Consider the following 17,768-nt stretch of genomic DNA (forward strand, 5'->3'; position numbering starts at 1 on the left):
GTGCAGAGCTGCTGCCAGAGTTCAGGCTCTGGGCATTGAGAACTTCCCTTTCTCAACATGGTGCTCTTGGTTTTCCCCTTTAAGTATGCTGTAGCAGCAGGATACTCCCACCTCATGCAACCCCTTCCTCCTCCTGAAGCTCCAGGGAAGTGATTCTGCCCCTCTGGTCTGACCCCACCATGAACACTGTCCCCAGCATAAGAGGGACATAGAGCTGCTGGAGTGGGGCTGGAGGAGGCTGTGAAGGTGATCCTGCAGAACCTTCCCTCTGGGGGAGAGGCTCAGAGAGTTGGGGCTGCAGGGAGACCTTAGAGCAGAGAGCAGCCTTCTAGTACCTGAAGGGGCTACAGGAAATCAGGGAAGAGATTTTTGACAAGGGGGAGAGGGAAGGGGTTGAGCAAGGCAGATGGAGACTGGGGAGGGGGTGAACACTGGCAGAGGTTGCCCAGGGAGGGTGCAGCTGCCTCCTCCCTGGGGGTGGTCAAGGCCAGCTGGTACTAGAAAACTGTGACCATAAAAGACTTGGGACTTACCTTTGCCCTGGTTAAAGGATGTCAGCACAGCTCCAAGCTAGCTTTTGCACTCTTTATTGAAGAAGTGGAAGAGTTAAAATGGAGGTTGAGAGGCAGATGAAAGAGAAGGGGAAGGAGGAGTTTGGATGATAAAAGCATGAATAAAAAAGAAGTGCTACCCTTCTTCAGGAAGCAAAGCTCCAGCAGAAATACCTTCACACAACAGAGGATCAGTGCTTGGAAATGCCAGGGACAGGGAACTGTAAACAGAACACACCTTCAAAGCCCAACCCCAGGAAGCTGTCAGGGCCTGGCTCAGCAGTTGGAGGACAGCCCTGGGTGTGATCTGTGCTAGATCCCAGGGAGATGGACAAACAAATGACAGCAAGAGCTTTGCCACCTCAAGTGCTCCTTCTCCTTCATATTTATTGTCCTTGCACCACAGGAATGAGGCTGAGCCAGCCTTGAGCCAGCCCCAAGCAGCCAGCAGAGCCCAGGCACAGCTCAGCCAGCTGGGACAGCAGCCACTTCCCAAAGTTGCTTACTTCATCAGCTCTCAGAAGGGGCCCAGGGCAGCACTGAGTGGAGGAACACAGAGCTAGGACACAAGTCAGCTTTCATCATTTCACACAGGAAGGCCTTGTAACAAGGAGAAGCTTCAGCTGCCTCAGTGCTGGTTAGTCCTCAAAGCTCACACTTCTGGGGGAGAAAGGAAAACATTCCCAGTAAAGCTCTCCAGGGACTTTGACTACTCAGTATTAGGATAAAAAGTATTCCTCAGCTTTAGCCTCCCCTCCTCTCTGCTGTTAGTCCTGAACATCAACCTGCAGCCTATTAAACTCTGCCCTCACTGCTCCCATCAAAGGAAATGCAAGCCAACGAGGAGAACTTCCTGAGAAGGTGGCATCAGGTGAGAGAAGAGAACTCCCCCCCCTGCAGAACAGCCAGCACAGAGCACACTTCCTGTGCTGAGCTCCCAGGGAGGAACTGAGTGACAGCTGTTGCTGGCACTGCTGAGCCCATTGCAAGGGGACAGTCCAGCAATGGTTTAAAAGGCAAGACAGCAAAACATCAGCCTGCAGCTGAACAGTCCCCCAGCAGCTCTGCTCCTTGAGAATGGGGCAGCTGCTGGCACGTTGGTATTCTTCAAGTAGAACAGGACTGGGTCTATTGCTTCTGGGCCTCAGTGTAAAGCAAGGAAGACTGAAGCCAGTTCTCCACTGCAGCCACTCAGGACTCTGATAGGTAACACTGGCTCAGTCATTGATGTGCAGTGGCCCAGGGCTTGCCTCATGGCCCAGCAGCAGGGCAGCCCTAGCTGCTGCCCCATGCCCACTGCCAGTTTGCTATTTGCACTTCGTGCAAGAACTCACAGAAGAGCTGCTGCCAGGGGGGCCAGGCCCAGCTCAGCTCCCAGGCAGCCTCTGCTCTTGTTCACAAAATAAGCTGAACACTAAGCCTTGGGTTTGTGCTAACAGGACTGAAGGTGCAGGTCTTAGCAGTGTGGAGTTGTCTCTCCTGGAGTTGAACAGTTGGGTTCTGAGCTGTTCCAGCACACAGATCCCCTAAACCAATCACCCTTTGGCTGTCCCTCTCCTGCCACTGCTCACTTCATTGTGCAGGATGGGACAGGCAGGAGAGCAAGTCAGTGATCAGGCCTGCAGCACAGAACTGACCTCATCTACCCCCACAATGATCTCTAGGAGATCAGAGTCATCAGGGAGGATGCAGAGGTGAGAGGCTGAATCTGGCTTCCTTCTGGGGGCCTGCAGTGAGCACATGCCTGAGCACTCCCAGGGCCAACATGGGAACCCTTCTGCTGCACTTGGTCTGGACACAGGCTCAGCTACTGTGTGGTGTGCAAATGCCTTTTAGTTGGACTGCTTCCTGGGGAGTGCTGTACCTGAGAGAACTCCATGGCCCCCGAGGAGCTGTTTGGAGAGGCCTGGTACCAGTAAGGAACTGGCAGTGGAGATTTGGATGTAATTAATGGTAACAAGAAGCAGCTGATACAGATTTGGAAGCTGTCAGCTGGTGCAGGACTATTAACAAGAGCAGGCCAGGCAATCCATTACACTCTGTGGTCTTTGGAGAGCACTTTGCATCTATCAGTTCCAATCAATATCTTCTAGCAGGAGAGCCAATAGAAAGGAGAGAGCTCAGAAGCCCCTGAAGCCTGTAAGAGTGTCCTGGAGTTAAAGAGGTAGCACTTGGAGAGGATTCCAACCTGACTCTGAAAGGAAAAGCTGTGACATCCAGCTGCTTACTTTGCTGCTGCTGCTGGCTCAGCTGTCCTGACACTGGCACGTTCTGGAGAGGGGGCAGGAGACCTGAGTGTGGAGCTGAGAGGAGGCGATGCCCGCAGGGACGAGGTGGAGAGGCCGTGGCGCCGCAGCTCCTGGATCGCTCGCTCCCTGCCAACACACAGCACGGGCTGCAGGCTCCCAGCCAGGAAACCTGACTGCCTCTGGGCCCCATCTTGGCATTGTCACAGTGCTGTGCAAGGAGCCTTCACTCCAGAGACACAGGATGGCTCAGGCTGAAGGGAGCTGTTGCAGTCTGCAGCAGAGCCCTGTCTCCAGCTGGGGTATCACAGAATCCTGGAATGGCTCAGGCTGGAAGGGAGCTCAGAGCTCCTCCAACCTCCACACCATGCCCAGGGACACCTCTCAGCTACACTCAGCTGCTCAAGGCCTCATCCAGCCTGGCCTTCAGCACCCCCAGGCAGGAGGCAGCCACAGCCTCCCTGGGCAGCCTGGGCCAGAGTCTCAGCAGCCTCCTGCTCAACAACTTCCCCAGCTCCAGTCTGACCCTGCTCTGCCTCAGCTTCAAACCATTCCCCCTGGGCCTGTCTGCAGACACCCTGAGGAGAAGTCCCTCTGCAGCCTTCCTGCAGGATCCCTTCAGGTCCTGGCAGGCAGCTCTGAGGTCCCCCCAGAGCCCTCTCTTCTGCAGGCTGCACACCCCCAGCTCTCAGCCTGTGCTCACAGCAGAGCTGCTCCAGCCCTTGGAGCATCTCTGTGGCCTCTGGGCTCACCCCAACAGCTTTGTGTCCTTCTGCTGGGGCCCCCAGAAGTGTCTGCAGGACCTGATGCTGAAAGCAGCAGCAGGAAGGGGCAGAGGCAGGGGGTGAGCCCCCAGCACCTTACCTCTCGAAGCGCTCGGTGGTCAGCTGCCTCTTCAGCACGTCGCAGTCGCTCTGCAGCTGTGCGACTCTGCCCCGCAGCAGGGGAACCTCTCTGCTGCAGCTGCTCCTGCAAGAAACCACGAGAGGCAGGCAAGTTTTCTTTCCCCAGTGTCAGCCAGGGAGGTTGTGCAAATCACAGCAAGCTAATCAACAAGGAGATGCTGAAAGTGTTGCCTCCAACAGAGCAAAGCACTACCCAGAAGCAGCGACCAAGGGAATGCAACAGAATGGCTCTGGAAGGACCTCAGGTGAGAAAAGTGAGAAGCTCCAAGCCTCTCTCTCCCTACACCCTTGCTGCACTGCATGGTGGTGTTCTGCAGAGAAAAGGGAAACACAGACTAAACAGAGACAAACCAAGTGATGAATTTATTGCTTCACTACCCTCTGTTGCAAGAGGAGATGCTCTTCATATGTACACCTGAGAAACAGTGACTGGCCCCAGGGAACACAGACAGGGCTCAGGTAGAAAAGCTATCAAGGAGGCCCAGCAATGAACACAACTGCATCTGATTGACAGCCACCTAAACATGAGCCAGCAGTGTGCCCAGGGGGCCAAGGAGGCCAATGGCATCCTGGCCTGCATCAGGAACAGTGTGGCCAGCAGGAGCAGGGAAGTCACTGTGCCCCTGTGTTCAGCACTGGTTAGGCCACACCTTGAGTCCTGTGTCCAGTTCTGAGCTCCTCAGTTTAAGAAGGACATTGAGAGACTTGAAGGTGTCCAGAGAAGGGCAAGGAGGCTGGGGAGGGGTCTGGAGCACAGCCCTGTGAGGAGAGGCTGAGGGAGCTGGGGTTGCTTAGCCTGGAGAAGAGGAGGCTCAGGGGAGACCTTCTTGCTCTCTACAACTTCCTGAAGGGAGGTTGTAGCCAGGTGGGGGTTGGTCTCTTCTCCCAGGTAATCAGCACCAGAACAAGAGGACACAGTCTCAAGCTGTGCCAGGGGAAGTTTAGGCTGGAGATGAGGAGAAAGTTCTTCCCTGAGAGAGTTGTTAGCCATTGGGATGTGCTGCCCAGGGAGGTGGTGGAGTCCCCACCCCTGGAGGTGTTCAAGAGGGAATTGGATGTGGCACTTGGTGCCATGGTCTAGTCATGAGGTCTGTGGTGACAGGTTGGACTTGGTGATCTTTGAGGTCTCTTCCAACCCTGGTGATTCTGCTCTAAGCCAAAGCTGTACTACTGCAAGCCCAGAATCTCAGAACATGTCCACTTCAGCCTTGGTGTTTGGGCCCAGCTGTTTCAACTGCAAGAATCAGAGTGAAAAGCAGCCCTACAAATCCTGGGAGAGAAGGAGATGTACTGCTCAGAGCAGAAGCTTGCACTGCTCCTTGCTTGCAAGCCAGCAGTAACTGCCTCAGCAAACAAGCCAAGACCAATAATGGAGTGTAGAGGAAGGTGTCTAAAGCAGAGTCTGGCCAGCTGTGTTGTTCCACAGTCTTCACAGGCAGGAGGAGGTGTGGTGCTCAGAAGCTCCCCCTGGAGAAGCACAGCTCTTCTGGGTTAGTGCTGAAGCACTGGACTGCAAATCTGAACCACGAGCTCCACTCCTGGCTCAGTCCCAGGCTTCCTGTCTGGCACCCCCAGGTCTCTGACTCCAGGAAGATCCCAGAAGAACAGCAGAGCCTTTTCTCCTGTGCTGCCTGTTAGCCAGGAACAGTCCCAGGCTGGTCTCTTGCTGCAGTATGTTGGGAGCAGATGCAGAAGACCAGAGGCCTCAGTGGTGTCTTACTCTAAGTCCTTCAGAGAGAGGCAAATGCTTGCAGGATGGAGGTAAGAATTCAGGGCCCAAGATCATTATTGCAAAACAAAGAAAGAAAGCAAACAGTTTGGTGAGTTGTGAGGTTGCTCCACATTGCTCTGCAAGCCACCAAACACACACACAGACCCTCACCCATCCCCCAGTTAGACTCACAGTTTGCTCTCAGCCAGTGTTAGCTTGTCCTTCAGCAGCTGGATTTCAGAGTCCTTCTCATGGGAGGTGAGGTGGTGCTCAAATTCTTTGTCTCTGCTAGCAGCCAGCAGTGTTTCCAGGTTCTGAACTGTGAGTCTCTCACTGGACAGCTGCTTTTTCAGCAGCTCTGCTTCTGATTTGATATCTTCCAGTTCAGCTAGAACCTAGAGCACAAGGGGTGTCCATCAGCAGTGCCTTGGTGTACACACACAGAGCTCTCTGCTGGAGACCTGCTCTGAACACTCTGTGATTGGGAGTGAACAGGACACTGAGCCTGCTAGGGGCAGGCTCTTTACCAGGAAGGTAGTGGAACACTGGAACAGGTTGCCCAGGGTGGTGGTTGAGGCCCCACCCCTGGAGATATCCAAGGTGAGACTCCCCAGGGCTCTGAGCAGCCTGATCAAGCTGGGACCATCCCTGCTGGCTGCAGGGGGGTTGGACTGGGTGACCTTTGGAGGTCCCTTCCAACCCAGCCCAGTCTCTGATTGTGTGACAACAGATTGCAGTCTACAACTATTTAAAACCTATTCATAGCATCCTAGAACAGCTCAGGCTGGGAGGGAGCTCAGAGCTCCTCTCCTCCAACCTCCCCCCCATGCCCAGGGACACCTCTCAGCTACACTCAGCTGCTCAGGGCCTCATCCAGCCTGGCCTTCAGCACCCCCAGGGAGCAAATTGCACTTGCCCCTGCTGCTTACCCTTTCACATTCCATGCTTTTGGCGGTCAGCTGCCGAGCTATCAGCTCCTTGTTGGACTCCAGCTTGACACAGAGCTCCCTGACAGAAGCCAGGTCTGCCAGCACAGAGGACTTGTCCTGGTTTTCACGCTTGATGTCCTCTTCCAGCTTGGCCATGTTCTTGGTGATGGCAGAGATCTGAGACTCATAGGCTTGGTGTGCAACAATATGCTGGGCAGAGACAAACAGGGCCACCCCTTCAGTGCTAACAGCTCTTTGCTTTTCTTATCCCTTAAAAAGTAGCTTTCCCCCTACGTTTACCTTGACAGTACTCTCCTCTCCCCTCCCTGAAGCCCTAAGCCAAGGACAACTGCCAGCCAGCCATGCAGTTTGTAGTCACCACCATGAGGAGTGGCACAGGTACTGTGTCCCAGGGACAAGGTTTAGTGCTGACCCTTCAGGGCTGGGCTGGATGGGCTGGTCTCTTCCAGCCAGATCTATTGTGTGATACTACACACAAGTGGAATGAGGAGGGATTCCAGTTTCAGATAAGAATCCAATGCTTAAAATCCCCTGAATACTACACTGCCCCCCCTCCAGCTTAGAATATGAAAGCCTCTTAACTCTGTAATTAAAGCATCAGACAGGACAGGGCCACCCCACACTCCCTCTAAAACTTCATCTCTTTGAAGTTTAATCCTCATTGCTCTCCATGATGCTGGTCTAGATTGTGGTGTTCTAGATCCTGATTCTGGATTTGGGCTGCTGCTGCTGCCAGATTTTGCCTCTTCATTCCAGCCCCCAGTGCTTCCTACACTTCATTCACAGCTTCAGACCTCAGCTGTGTGCAAATACCTTGAAGCAACTAAGCCCAGGTGCCTGACAGAGGCAGTAACAGAACAGCAATGATCACCAAACAGCAGAGATCTGGAAGGGTTAAAACCTCATCTGGGGACAGGAGAAGGAAACCCCAAGTGTTCCACGCCCTGTGTCCTGAAGCCTTCAAGCCCAGGAAGTGCTTTCCATGGAGGCCTGAGGAGCAGTGTGTCACTGGACTAAAAGCCACCTGCAGGTGCCCACTTCCCTCAGCAGCCTTCCAGGGCAGCAGTGATTGATTACCTCTTGGATCTCTTTCTCCAGCAGATCCACTCTCTCTCTCAGATGTCTCCTGTCTGTGTCCACAGAGAGGAGCTCCAGGCGTATGGAGCTGCTTTCCCCCTCAGCCTGATGAGCCTTCAGCTCCCAGTCCTCGGCTTGGGAGTGCAGCAGCCGAAACCTCTCCAGCAGCTCTTGGTTTTCCTTCTCCTAAAGGACACAGGAAGTCACTCTGCACCCACCAACACCCCTCCAGCTTCTTGGGGTTATTCCATGTTTACTCCCCACAACCTCCTTTGGCCTTTCAGAACAAAGTAGAACCTTCTCCACTCTCTTAACCCCCCTAGGAGGCCACTACTGAGGGGCATCACTGCTTCTGCAAGTCCAAACAGCAAGTCCTAAAATGGCTCAGGCTGGAAGGGAGCTCAGAGCTCCTCTCCTCCAACCTCCTCACCATGTCCCAGGGACACCTCTCAGCTAGATTCAGGGCCTCATCCAGCCTGGCCTTCAGCACCCCCAGGCAGGAGGCAGCCACAGCCTCCCTGGGCAGCCTGGGCCAGAGGCTCAGCAGCCTCCTGCTCAACAACTTCTTCCTCAGCTCCACTCTAACCCTGCTCTGCCTCAGCTCCAAACCATTCCCCCTGGGCCTGTCTGCAGCCACCCTGATGAAAAGCCCCTCTGCAGCCTTCCTGCAGGATCCCTTCAGCTCCTGGCAGGCAGCTCTGAGGTCCCCCTGGAGCCTTTCTCCATTCTCCATTACTGAAGGGCTTCACTCCTTTTGCAAGGCCAAACAATAAATCAATACAGAGAAGGCTCTCAGCTTTATTCAATGCAGCTGTTAATGAGTTTGAGGGCTCCCAGGGGAGGCCTGAAAGCCTCTTGGTGCACACAGAGCTTAGCAGGCTGCTAGGAAAGTGCAGACTTCAGTGCTTCCAAGTTCTGCAGTGACAGAACAGCTACAGCTGTGGGCTTGCATGTGGCCCAAGTGCATGTTAGAAGGCAGTGTTTCCTTTGTCATCCTCACTGAGCTCCATTCCCTTTTCCCCCTGCTCATGGCATGCACAGCAGGTAAGCATCCTGCCAGTAGGAATCAGATCCAATGAGGAAGGCTACTGGCTTTGAAATGCCTTCAGTGCAGGCAGGAAGAGGCAGGGGTCAGGAAACTGAAGCTGATGGTGAAGCCAGGACACACTGCAGGAAAGTGAAGCTTAGCCTCCACAGGCAGTGCTGGGCATGGGAGAACAGGACCCAGAGCACACAGCTCTGAATTTGCTAACTGTATCCTAGTGCTGGCCTCTGCCCCCCTGGCTTTACTGCCAACAGCAAGGATTGTACTGCTACCTTGGAGGCCATCAGGGTCTCAAACCTGGAAACCTCAGTGATGTAGCTGTGCACCCTGGTTTTCAGCTCCTCCCGCTCACGGATTGCATCTTCCAGCTCCGTGCTGATGGCCTGGAAAGATGACACAAAGGCAAAGTGAAGGGCTGCAGCTCATACAATCACAGGATAGTCAGGGTTGGAAGGGGCCTCGAGGCTCAGCCAGTTCCAACCCCCTGCCATGGGCAGGGACACCTCACACCACAGCAGGTTGCTCACAGCCACATCCAGCCTGGCTGCAAACACCTCCAGGCAGGAGGCTGCCACCACCTCCCTGAGCAACCTGTGCCAGGCTCTCACCACCCTCCTGGGGAACAACTTCTTCCTCACAGCCAATCTCAATCTCCCCACTTCTATTTCTGTTCTATCCCCCCTCCCAGTCCTATCACTCCCTGACACCCTCAAAAGTCCCTCCCCAGCTTTCCTGGAACCCCCTGCAGACACTGGAAGGCCACAATTAGGTCTCCTTGGAGCCTTCTCTTCTCCAGACTGAACCACAACTCTCTCAGTCTGTCTCTAGAGCAGGGGTGCTCCAGGCCTCTGCTCATCCTCAGTGGTCACTGTGTCAGACTAACAGTCATTGCACATCACCCAGATCTCACTCTGTTCTGCTTCTAAGTAACTCAGTGAAAGCCCTTTGGAATTGGTAGGGCTCAGAAAGGTTTCCTATTCCCTCAGGCACACCAGTGAGTTTGCTTGGCACATGAGTTCCAGGCCAGCTGATGAACTCTGCAGCTTCCCTGATGACACCACACTGATCTTTGCAAAGTTCAATACAGATGTTTGTCAGCTGGGACTTTTCCAGCCTTAGGATTCACTGGCACTGAGCGAAGGCAAGTTCTGTGCCACCAGGAAGCCAGCTTTCCAACATTTGTGTCTCATCAGAACTCACAAGGCACCTGAGTCTCATGGTGAGCTGCAAGAGTGTTGGCTACACAAGTGGCATGGAATGAGTTCCAGAAGCCTAGGACAGCACAGGGTGGAAGGGAGCTCAGAGCTCATCTGCTCCAACCTCCCCACCATGCCCAGGGACACTCTCAACTAGACTCAGTTGCTCAAGGCCTCAGCTGTCTCCAGACACCCTGAGAAGTCCCTCTGCAGCCTTCCTGCAGGATCCCTTCAGCTCCTGGCAGGCAGCTCTGAGGTCCCCCCAGAGCCTTCTGCAGGCTGCACAGCCCCAGCTCCCTCAGCCTGTGCTCACAGCAGAGCTGCTCCAGCCCTTGGAGCATCTTTGTGGTCTCTTCTGGACTCTCTCCAGCAGCTCTGTATCCTTCTGCTGGGGACAGCAGAGCTGGAGGCAGGATTAGAGGTGATATCTCAGCAGAGCAGAGCCCAGGGGCAGGATCCCCTCTCCTGCCCTGCTGCCCACACTGCTCTGGCTGCAGCCCAGCACACAGCTGCCTGAGGGCTGCATGAGGGCACTGCCAGCTCCTGGGGAGCTGCTCAGCACCCAGCCCCCCCAAGCTACCACTCTATGCAAGCAAGCAATAAACAGTTCAGTACTTGAGCATTCGTGGTGCCTCCCTACCTGGTTTTCCCTGGCCATGGTGGCCAGGTCATCCTGCAGCCGCCTGTTCTCCTTCAGAGCCATCTCCTTCACCCTGCCTGTCTCCGTCAGCTCCAGGTGGGCTGCGTCGAGCTGGCGCCGCAGGCTGGAGAGCTCACCCTCCCTGCTGCCCAGCTCCTCCTTCATCTGCCTGCCAAGGGAAAAGCTCATTTGAGTGCTCCCTTCTCCCTCTAGCCACCTGCTGCTGAGAAGGATCAGATGTGGGCTGTGCCAAGGCCTTGGATGGTTTGGCTTGCTGAGTTTCAGCAGGGAGCAATGGTTGCTCCCTGAGGGCTGCCAGCTGAGTCTGAGTGGGAACAGAAGGGAGTGAAATGCCAGCATGCACAAAGAACATGGAATTCACCTTCAGCTTGGAAGGTGTCTGGCAAGAGGCTTCTCATTATGCAAACACTGATGACAGATGCTTCTGTTTGGTAATGGTTACAGGCTGGTAGCCTTTGCTTCTCTTATACACCAGGAGGGAAGGCCACAGACAGCTTACACTTGAAAGACAGCAAGCAGGAGGGCAAGGGAGAGACCAAACACAAAGGTGGAAATAGGAATGTGTGTGAACTTCAGTCAGCTCCTGCAGGAGTGTTTTGCCACAGACACCTCACATGTACCCAGTGTGCAGTTACACTGCCCTCAGCTGTTTAAGTAGCAGTGGGGAAATGTTTTCCTTCAGAAGCTACTGGTTTAGAAGCCACACTTCAAAAGAGGCAGGAAGGAAAGGCCAGTTAAGTAAAGAGATGTTCATCAAGACTGCACTGGGAGCTTAAGCTAGATGAATTAGCATGCCAGTAACAAAGAGCTTAGCTCTCAGCCAATCTGATCTTACCTAGAGTACTAAAAAGCTCCTTCTTAACTGACAGCTAGCAAGTGCTACCAGTTTAGGATACCAGTTGTTAATGGCTGGCTGAACAGCATCTCAGCAGCCTGCAATATACTTGGCAGGGGAAGGCTCTTCAAAGGCTCACAGGGTGTTAGGGGTTGGAAGAGACCTCCAAAGATCATCCAGTCCAACCCCCCTGCCAGAGCAGGAGCATGGAATCCAGCACAGGAACACATCCAGATGGGGCTGGAAAGGCTCCAGAGAAGGAGACTCCACAACCTCTCTGGGCAGCCTGCTCCAGGGCTCTGGCACCCTCACAGGGAAGAAGCTCCTCCTCATGTTGAGCTGGAACCTCCTGTGCTGGAGTTTCCATCCACTGCTCCTTGTCCTGTCCCAGGGTGCAGCTGAGCAGAGCCTGTCCCCTCCCTCCTGAGCCCCAGCCCTCAGCTATTGATAGACATTGATCAGATCCCTCTCAGCCTTCTCCTCTCCAGACTGCACAGCCCCAGGGCTCTCAGCCTCTCCTCCCCAGGCAGTGCTGCAGTCCCTTCAGCATCCTTGCAGTGCTCCCTTGGATCCTCTCCAGCAGATCCCTGTCCCTCTCGAAGGTTGTGTCCATCTTTCTCCACACACTGCACTCCCCTGTGTGGCTTCAACAGAATGAAGCCCACTTCACTCAGAGAGCTAAAGGAGCCATCTGCCTGCAGTCCAGAGCAGCAGAGGAAATGCAGGGCCTGCAGAAGGCAGCCCACTCTTCACTTACTCTGTGGAGGACTCGAGCTCGGAGAGCGCCAGCCGTAAGTGGGAAATTGTCTTCTCCTGCAGAGAGAGGCAGCAGCTGTGTTAGGTGTTGTGTAAAAAGAATGCTTCAAGAGCTTCACCCTGAAACCTCTAGTTTAGCCCATCACCACGAACTCACTGCCTCCAGTTTCCACACCTCTTTACTGAGAAAGGATTGTCCTCTCACCAGAAATGCCAGGGAAGTCAGCCAGAGCCTCTGGCACCTCAGGCTAGAACCTCTCATCTCAGTAAACATCTCCCAGGAGCAAAAGGCAAAGAACACCTCTTTCATTGCCTGTATTGCTTAAGGAAAACACTGACAGCCACCACTGAAATCCTGGGCAGCTGGCAAACTGCTCTTTGGATTGGCTCAGTCCAAACACAGCTTCTGGGATGCCTGGAGCTCTGCACGGGCTTCCTAAATCGAGGCAAAACGTGAGTGCTACAGCAATCCCCAGGCTGCACAGCAGGACTTGCAGTGCACACACCTTGTTAGCCAGGTTGTCATCCAGGCATGCAATCCTTTCTGTTTTTTCATCCACAGTTTCCTGCAGGCTGTCCTTTTCTTTGTCCAAGACACTAATGGTGTTTCTGAGCACGCTGACAGCTTCCTCCTGGGAAGTGCTCTTCTGGTTTAACCTGTCTGTAAACAAAAGGAGAAGTACTTGCTAGGTTGAGATGGGAAAAGAGAGAGCAGCACAAAAAGCAGCAGTGATTACCTATTTTCTCCTCTAGCTTGACAATGTTTTCTTGAGCTGCCTGCAGTTCATCCTTTCTGAGGGACAATCTGTGCTGTAAGTCTTCAGCAGCCCTCTGGAGTTGGTCATTTAAGAGCCTGGAAGATCAGCACACAGTTGAAAGGTTGGGACTTAGTCAGCAACTTAGCTGCCTGAAGTGCTGTAGCTGCTCCAGCACAACCTCAGGGCTGGCTCAGATCAACCAGCAGCATGGGTTTGTTGTGTCACACTAACCAGTCTGCTCTCTCTCTCTGGGAGAAAGGGAGGACTATGGGGGACTGCTCGAGCCAGGGAGGACTATGAGGGACTGCTCGAGCCAACACCACTTGCTCTGGACCTCTGCAGCAAGTCCACCTCAACACCATTCCAAAACAATGGAACCTTGGTGGGACCACCACAATAGTCTTAAACATTCAGTTTCATTTGGAAAGCCTTTAAGAAGCTTCCTGTTCTGCTACATGGATGAGCAGGGAACATGGTGGTTAGAGGAAACCACTCCAGGGGCAGGAGAAAGCTGTCATTCCCCATCAGCCACAAAAATGGCCTGCACAGCTGGTCACCAAACCCGTGGCAAGCCAGCACAGCACTTCCCCTGCTCCTGTTTGCTTTTCCTTGAGACAGAGCCAGGACCAAATGACTTTGCAAGTGTTCTGTGGTCTTTCCCAGGAGCTCAGCTCTGCAGTCACAGAACCATCCAAGTGATGTCAGAGCATTCTGTGTTAGACTTACTGAAGGGAGCCCATCTCAGCTTTAAGTTGAGAAGACTCATCAGATGACTGGGCAAGTTTACTGGCCTGCAGTTTGAGCTCATTTTCCAAAGTGCTGACTCTCTCTCTCAGGATGGAGACTGTAGCCTTCAGCTCACACCTCTCGATCTCCAGCTGCAATCCAAGGAAGCAACCAAGCACATTACTGCTGTGCAAACCTTCCACCACCTTCCCAGCAATTTGCACTCAAAACAGCTACCCAAAGCCAGTGCTTGAGAAGTCCATCCTGTCCCAGAGGAGGTCAAAGCTCCCTTCTTAAAAATGCACTTACTTCTTGAACAGCCTTCTCCAGCTCTGAGACATCCTGCTGCATCTTGGATTTCTCCAGGTTAGCTGCTTCCTGCTGAATCTGAGACACAAGCAGGGAATGCCATGCAATAAGGGACAGCTCTAGGTGGGACCATCAGAACCTTAGCACCACACTGCTCTGCACTAGTAGATGAATGCCCAAGTGCAAAGGTCTCTCTGCAAAACCAGAAAGCATTACCTGAGGGCACAGCACTGCACTGCAGTGTGGCTTCACTGAGCCTGCTGGGGCTTTGCAGGCTTCTGGCAGCAAAAGTGCATTTCCCCTTGGTCCCAGCCAAGTTAGAATCTGTGAGCTGTTGCACAAAGCTTACTGAGGCACCAAGGCATGTGAAGAGTGGCAAGCATCTATGGCTTAGTGTCCTCAGCTGGTTCAAACTGACTGATTAAATGATCATTAATACCACAGGTAAGATTCCACAGCTAAATGATCTTTCCCCAAGCCTATGAAGAGATTTATGCTAAGCAATTTATCTGTTCCTAAGTGCAGTGGAATTGTTGGACTCTCAACCTCCCTAGAAGTGCCTGAGCTAAATGGGTTTGTGCAGCTGTTTCCAAGTGGCTCATGTACAAAATGCTGGTGGCCACCTCCCAGAAGAAAGGCAAGAGCTGCAAGCCCATCTCCTCCACTGCCTGCACAGGCTGTCAGCAGAGGCCAGAGTCACTGCCACTGCATTCAGATACTACTGCACAAGCAGAGAGCTGCAGAGTAAGTCAAACTATGGAAACACTCATGGTACAGGCAGGCTTGACATATGTTGGCTTTGCATCAGCCCAGGTGGAGCTTCAGGTAGAGGTTCTTCACAGAAGGTGATGCTTGCCCTCAGACACCCAAGAACATGCTCCTCTTCTCATCTAGGAGCCAGGTGTACAGGGGCAATGCAGACAACTCCTTGACCTCTCTCAAGTGAGTGTGAAATCAGGCAAGTCCAGAAGTTGTTGGAGAGGAGAACTGCCAGGCAGCCAGACACAAACTCCCCTGTGTGCCACCTCACTGCAAGCTGTGGCACTACAAAGCTCACCTTCAGTTTTTCTCTGAGGCCTTCCTTTTCTGCCATGAGCCTTGCATAGTCACTCAGTGCAACATCTCTCTCTTCCTCCAGGTGACTCTGAGACACTGAACTGTGCTTTGCTTCTCTTCTCAGCCTGTTCAGTTCCCCCTGAGCCTTTAAAGGATCACAGTTAGTTAATGCATGTGGATTGCAACCACCACAGTGCACACACTAATAAAAGAGAAAGCTTCAGTGCTGGCATTACAGCAGAAGGGTCACTGTGCTCTTACTTGCCCCTGGATAACCAAAACATACTTCCTAAACTGTGCAGTGGCATGACAGCTTCAGCTGCCAACATCACCTTTTCCTCTTCCCAGTTCTCTCTGGTCTCTAACCAGTTCACCATTTCCTCTTGCTTTCCAGCCTGGCTCTCTACCCAGCTTCCCCATAGTTCTGTTGCTGTTTCCCACCCCTGATCCTTCTCACTTACAAGGACAGGAAGTGATAATTCCTCATTTGGCAGTACATAATTTTATCAACAAGCATTCAAACCAGGTAGAGAATCACAGAATGCTCTGGGTTGGAAGGGACCTCCAAAGCTCATCCAGTCCAACCCCTCTGCACTCAGCAGGGACTAGATCAGGTTGCCCAGAGCCCTCTCCAGCCTCACCTTGAATGTCTCCAGGGATGGGGCCCCAACCACCTCCCTGGGCAACCTGTTCCAGTGTTCCACCACCCTCATAGTAAAGAGCTTCTTCCTAACATCCAATCTAAATCTGCCCTTCTGTAGTGTGAAGCCATTGCCCTTGGTCCTGTCCCTGCAGGCCTTTGCAAACAGTCTCTCTCCATCCCTCTTGTAGCCCACTTCAGGTACTGGAAGGCTGTTGTTAGCTCTCCTTGGAGCAGAGCTGCTCCAACTCCCTGATCATCTTCATGGCCCTCCTCTGGACCTGCTCTATCATGTCTATGTCCTTCCTGTATTGAGGGTTCCAGAGCTGGACACAGCCTGGATTTGATTGTTCTTGGCTGTGCTCTCTAGGTCTCTACACCTCAAGTTTTATTGCAGAGAGGTTTTTTTTCCCCATTTTAAATCACCAACAAGTGTTCATCAGTTCTTCCAATGCCCACTCCAACCCACCTGCCCTCACCTGCTCATAGAGAACATTCAGTCTGTCCCTCTCTGCAGTCAGCAGCTTGACATTGGACTGGATTTCTATGAGGTGTTTTTCAAAGCTATCCAGCATGGACCGCAGCTCATCCCTTTCCCTGGTCAGCAGTCGAAGATCTTCACTCTGCAAAGCCATGAATAAAGTTCAATAACTAGAATACACTGCTTAAAGTGTTTGGAGAGCTAATTTCAGTGTCACACAGGGTTGTGTTAGACAAGTGCAAAGAACTGGAGATCAGGAAGAAGCTCTTCAGCAGGAGGGTGGTGAGACACCGGAACAGGTTGCCCAGGGCGGCTGTGGATGCCCCCTCCCTGGAGGCATTCAAGGCCAGGTTGCATGAGGCTTTGAGCAACCTGGGGAGCTGGAACTAGGTGATCTTTAAGGTCACTTCCAACCTAAACTATTCTGTGAATATCCCAAAAAAGAACCCACTCACATGATGAGTGCTACCTGAAGACCACAGACTGAACACATTCTAACTGTAAGACAAGGCCTGGCACCGCTGGTGTAACCAAAACACTAAGAACTGACTGCTGGGGACAACAAGGCAAGCAGCCAAGAATGAAACTGCCACCTTTATCCTCTTCATCATCCACTTCCATTTATCTCTAACTGGCCAAGAACTAATATCAGTGTCACTGGACAATGTGAGCAGGAGGAAATAAAAAGGCAACTGGAAGTTCAGGGGAGTGAATTTCTCCTGTTAAGAAGCTAATTAAAGAAACCTCCTACAGGACTACAGTCCTTCCCTGAATTTGAAAACATGTTTGGTAGCTCCTTAAAGGCTTCCCCAGCATCTCCACTGCTTTTTGAGCTCATCTTGACAGCAGGAACTTGACCTTCTCTGAAGTCCTCCGGCCTGGGCTGGGCCTTCTCCGTATCACCTTCTGGAGGTACTCCAGCTCTCGCTTGTAGTAATCCCTGTCCTCCTCCAGAGTCCTCACAAAGGCATCCAGGCGAGAGGGGGACTTGTCCCCCAGGGCTATGCCATACTCCACTCTCATCCTTTCTGTTTCCAGGACAAGTTCTCGTGCTGTAGGTAAAGAAACAAACACAACTGTAGAGGAAACACAGAGTTCCAGTGCTGGGCTCCCCAGCTCAAGAGAGACAGAGACCTGCTGGAGAGAGTCCAACAGAGAGCCAGGAGGATGCTCAGGGGACTTGAACAACTCTGCTGTGAAGAAAGGCTGAGAGCCCTGGGGCTGTTCAGTCTGGAGAAGAGAAGGCTGAGAGGAATCTGATCAATGTCTATCAATAGCTGAGGGGTGGGTGCCAGGATGAAGGTGCCAGGCTCCTTTTAGTGGTGCCCAGTATTAGGATGCCCTGTGAGGTGACAGGGAGAAGCTTCACTTGCAGTTCTCACACACAGAATGCAAAGCTGTTTCTGAGACCAAAGCTTCACTTCAGCTCTGAAGTCTCCTTTCCACTTTCATCTAAGCAAGTCCTTCAGCATTATCAACCCCACCTCAACCAGCTCAGGGTTTCCCTTGCAAAAACCCCATGAACAGAGATGTCCAGGAGACTGCCCCTGACTCACCTTTTATTTCCAAGTTGTCTGTTTTCACTGTCAGCCTTTGTTTCTCCTCCTCAAGCTGGGTTAGCAACACTTCCAGATTCTCTCTCTGATCTGTCTGCCCCAAGAGTTCCTCACTCAGCCTCTCGTTCTCCCTACGACATGAGCCCAACTCCTGGAGTGACAAGTGTTGACAAAAGTTAGAGGGGCCAGGAGGCACTGGGAAAGAAAGTCAAGAGTCTGTTAAACCTGTAACATTGAAGTCTGATTGCTGCTTTTAACCAGGAGGTGTTTCCCATGCTTGCACATTTCTTGAAAGCCATCAGTGGCTTT

The 17,768-nt window shown here is 52.8% G+C and overlaps 1 protein-coding gene across 3 annotated transcripts in view; it reads right to left on the bottom strand.

Annotated features, from left to right (window-relative positions):
* Window positions 1-571: 571 nt before the first annotated feature.
* Window positions 572-17,768, bottom strand: part of CEP135 (centrosomal protein 135) — a 28,447-nt gene continuing 11,250 nt past the window's right edge. Inside the window, exons 10-26 of one of the 3 annotated variants that reach the window (XM_068137725.1) lie at window positions 17,460-17,610; window positions 16,762-16,955; window positions 15,902-16,045; window positions 14,784-14,927; window positions 13,727-13,804; window positions 13,418-13,569; window positions 12,671-12,786; window positions 12,440-12,594; window positions 11,935-11,990; window positions 10,322-10,490; window positions 8,758-8,868; window positions 7,441-7,626; window positions 6,343-6,552; window positions 5,606-5,808; window positions 3,662-3,766; window positions 2,780-2,926; window positions 572-1,211 (exon numbers count right to left, since the gene is read on the bottom strand). In XM_068137725.1, coding sequence (XP_067993826.1) covers window positions 1,190-1,211; window positions 2,780-2,926; window positions 3,662-3,766; window positions 5,606-5,808; window positions 6,343-6,552; window positions 7,441-7,626; window positions 8,758-8,868; window positions 10,322-10,490; window positions 11,935-11,990; window positions 12,440-12,594; window positions 12,671-12,786; window positions 13,418-13,569; window positions 13,727-13,804; window positions 14,784-14,927; window positions 15,902-16,045; window positions 16,762-16,955; window positions 17,460-17,610 — 2,343 coding nt within the window. In that variant the 3' untranslated portion in view covers window positions 572-1,189. The other 2 variants (XM_068137726.1, XM_068137727.1) reach the window with 2 other exon arrangements.

The sequence above is a fragment of the Melanerpes formicivorus genome, unplaced genomic scaffold (assembly GCF_026170545.1).
Source record: "Melanerpes formicivorus ecotype bairdi unplaced genomic scaffold, bMelFor1.0.p_v2 SCAF_4, whole genome shotgun sequence".
Classification (NCBI taxonomy): domain Eukaryota; kingdom Metazoa; phylum Chordata; class Aves; order Piciformes; family Picidae; genus Melanerpes; species Melanerpes formicivorus.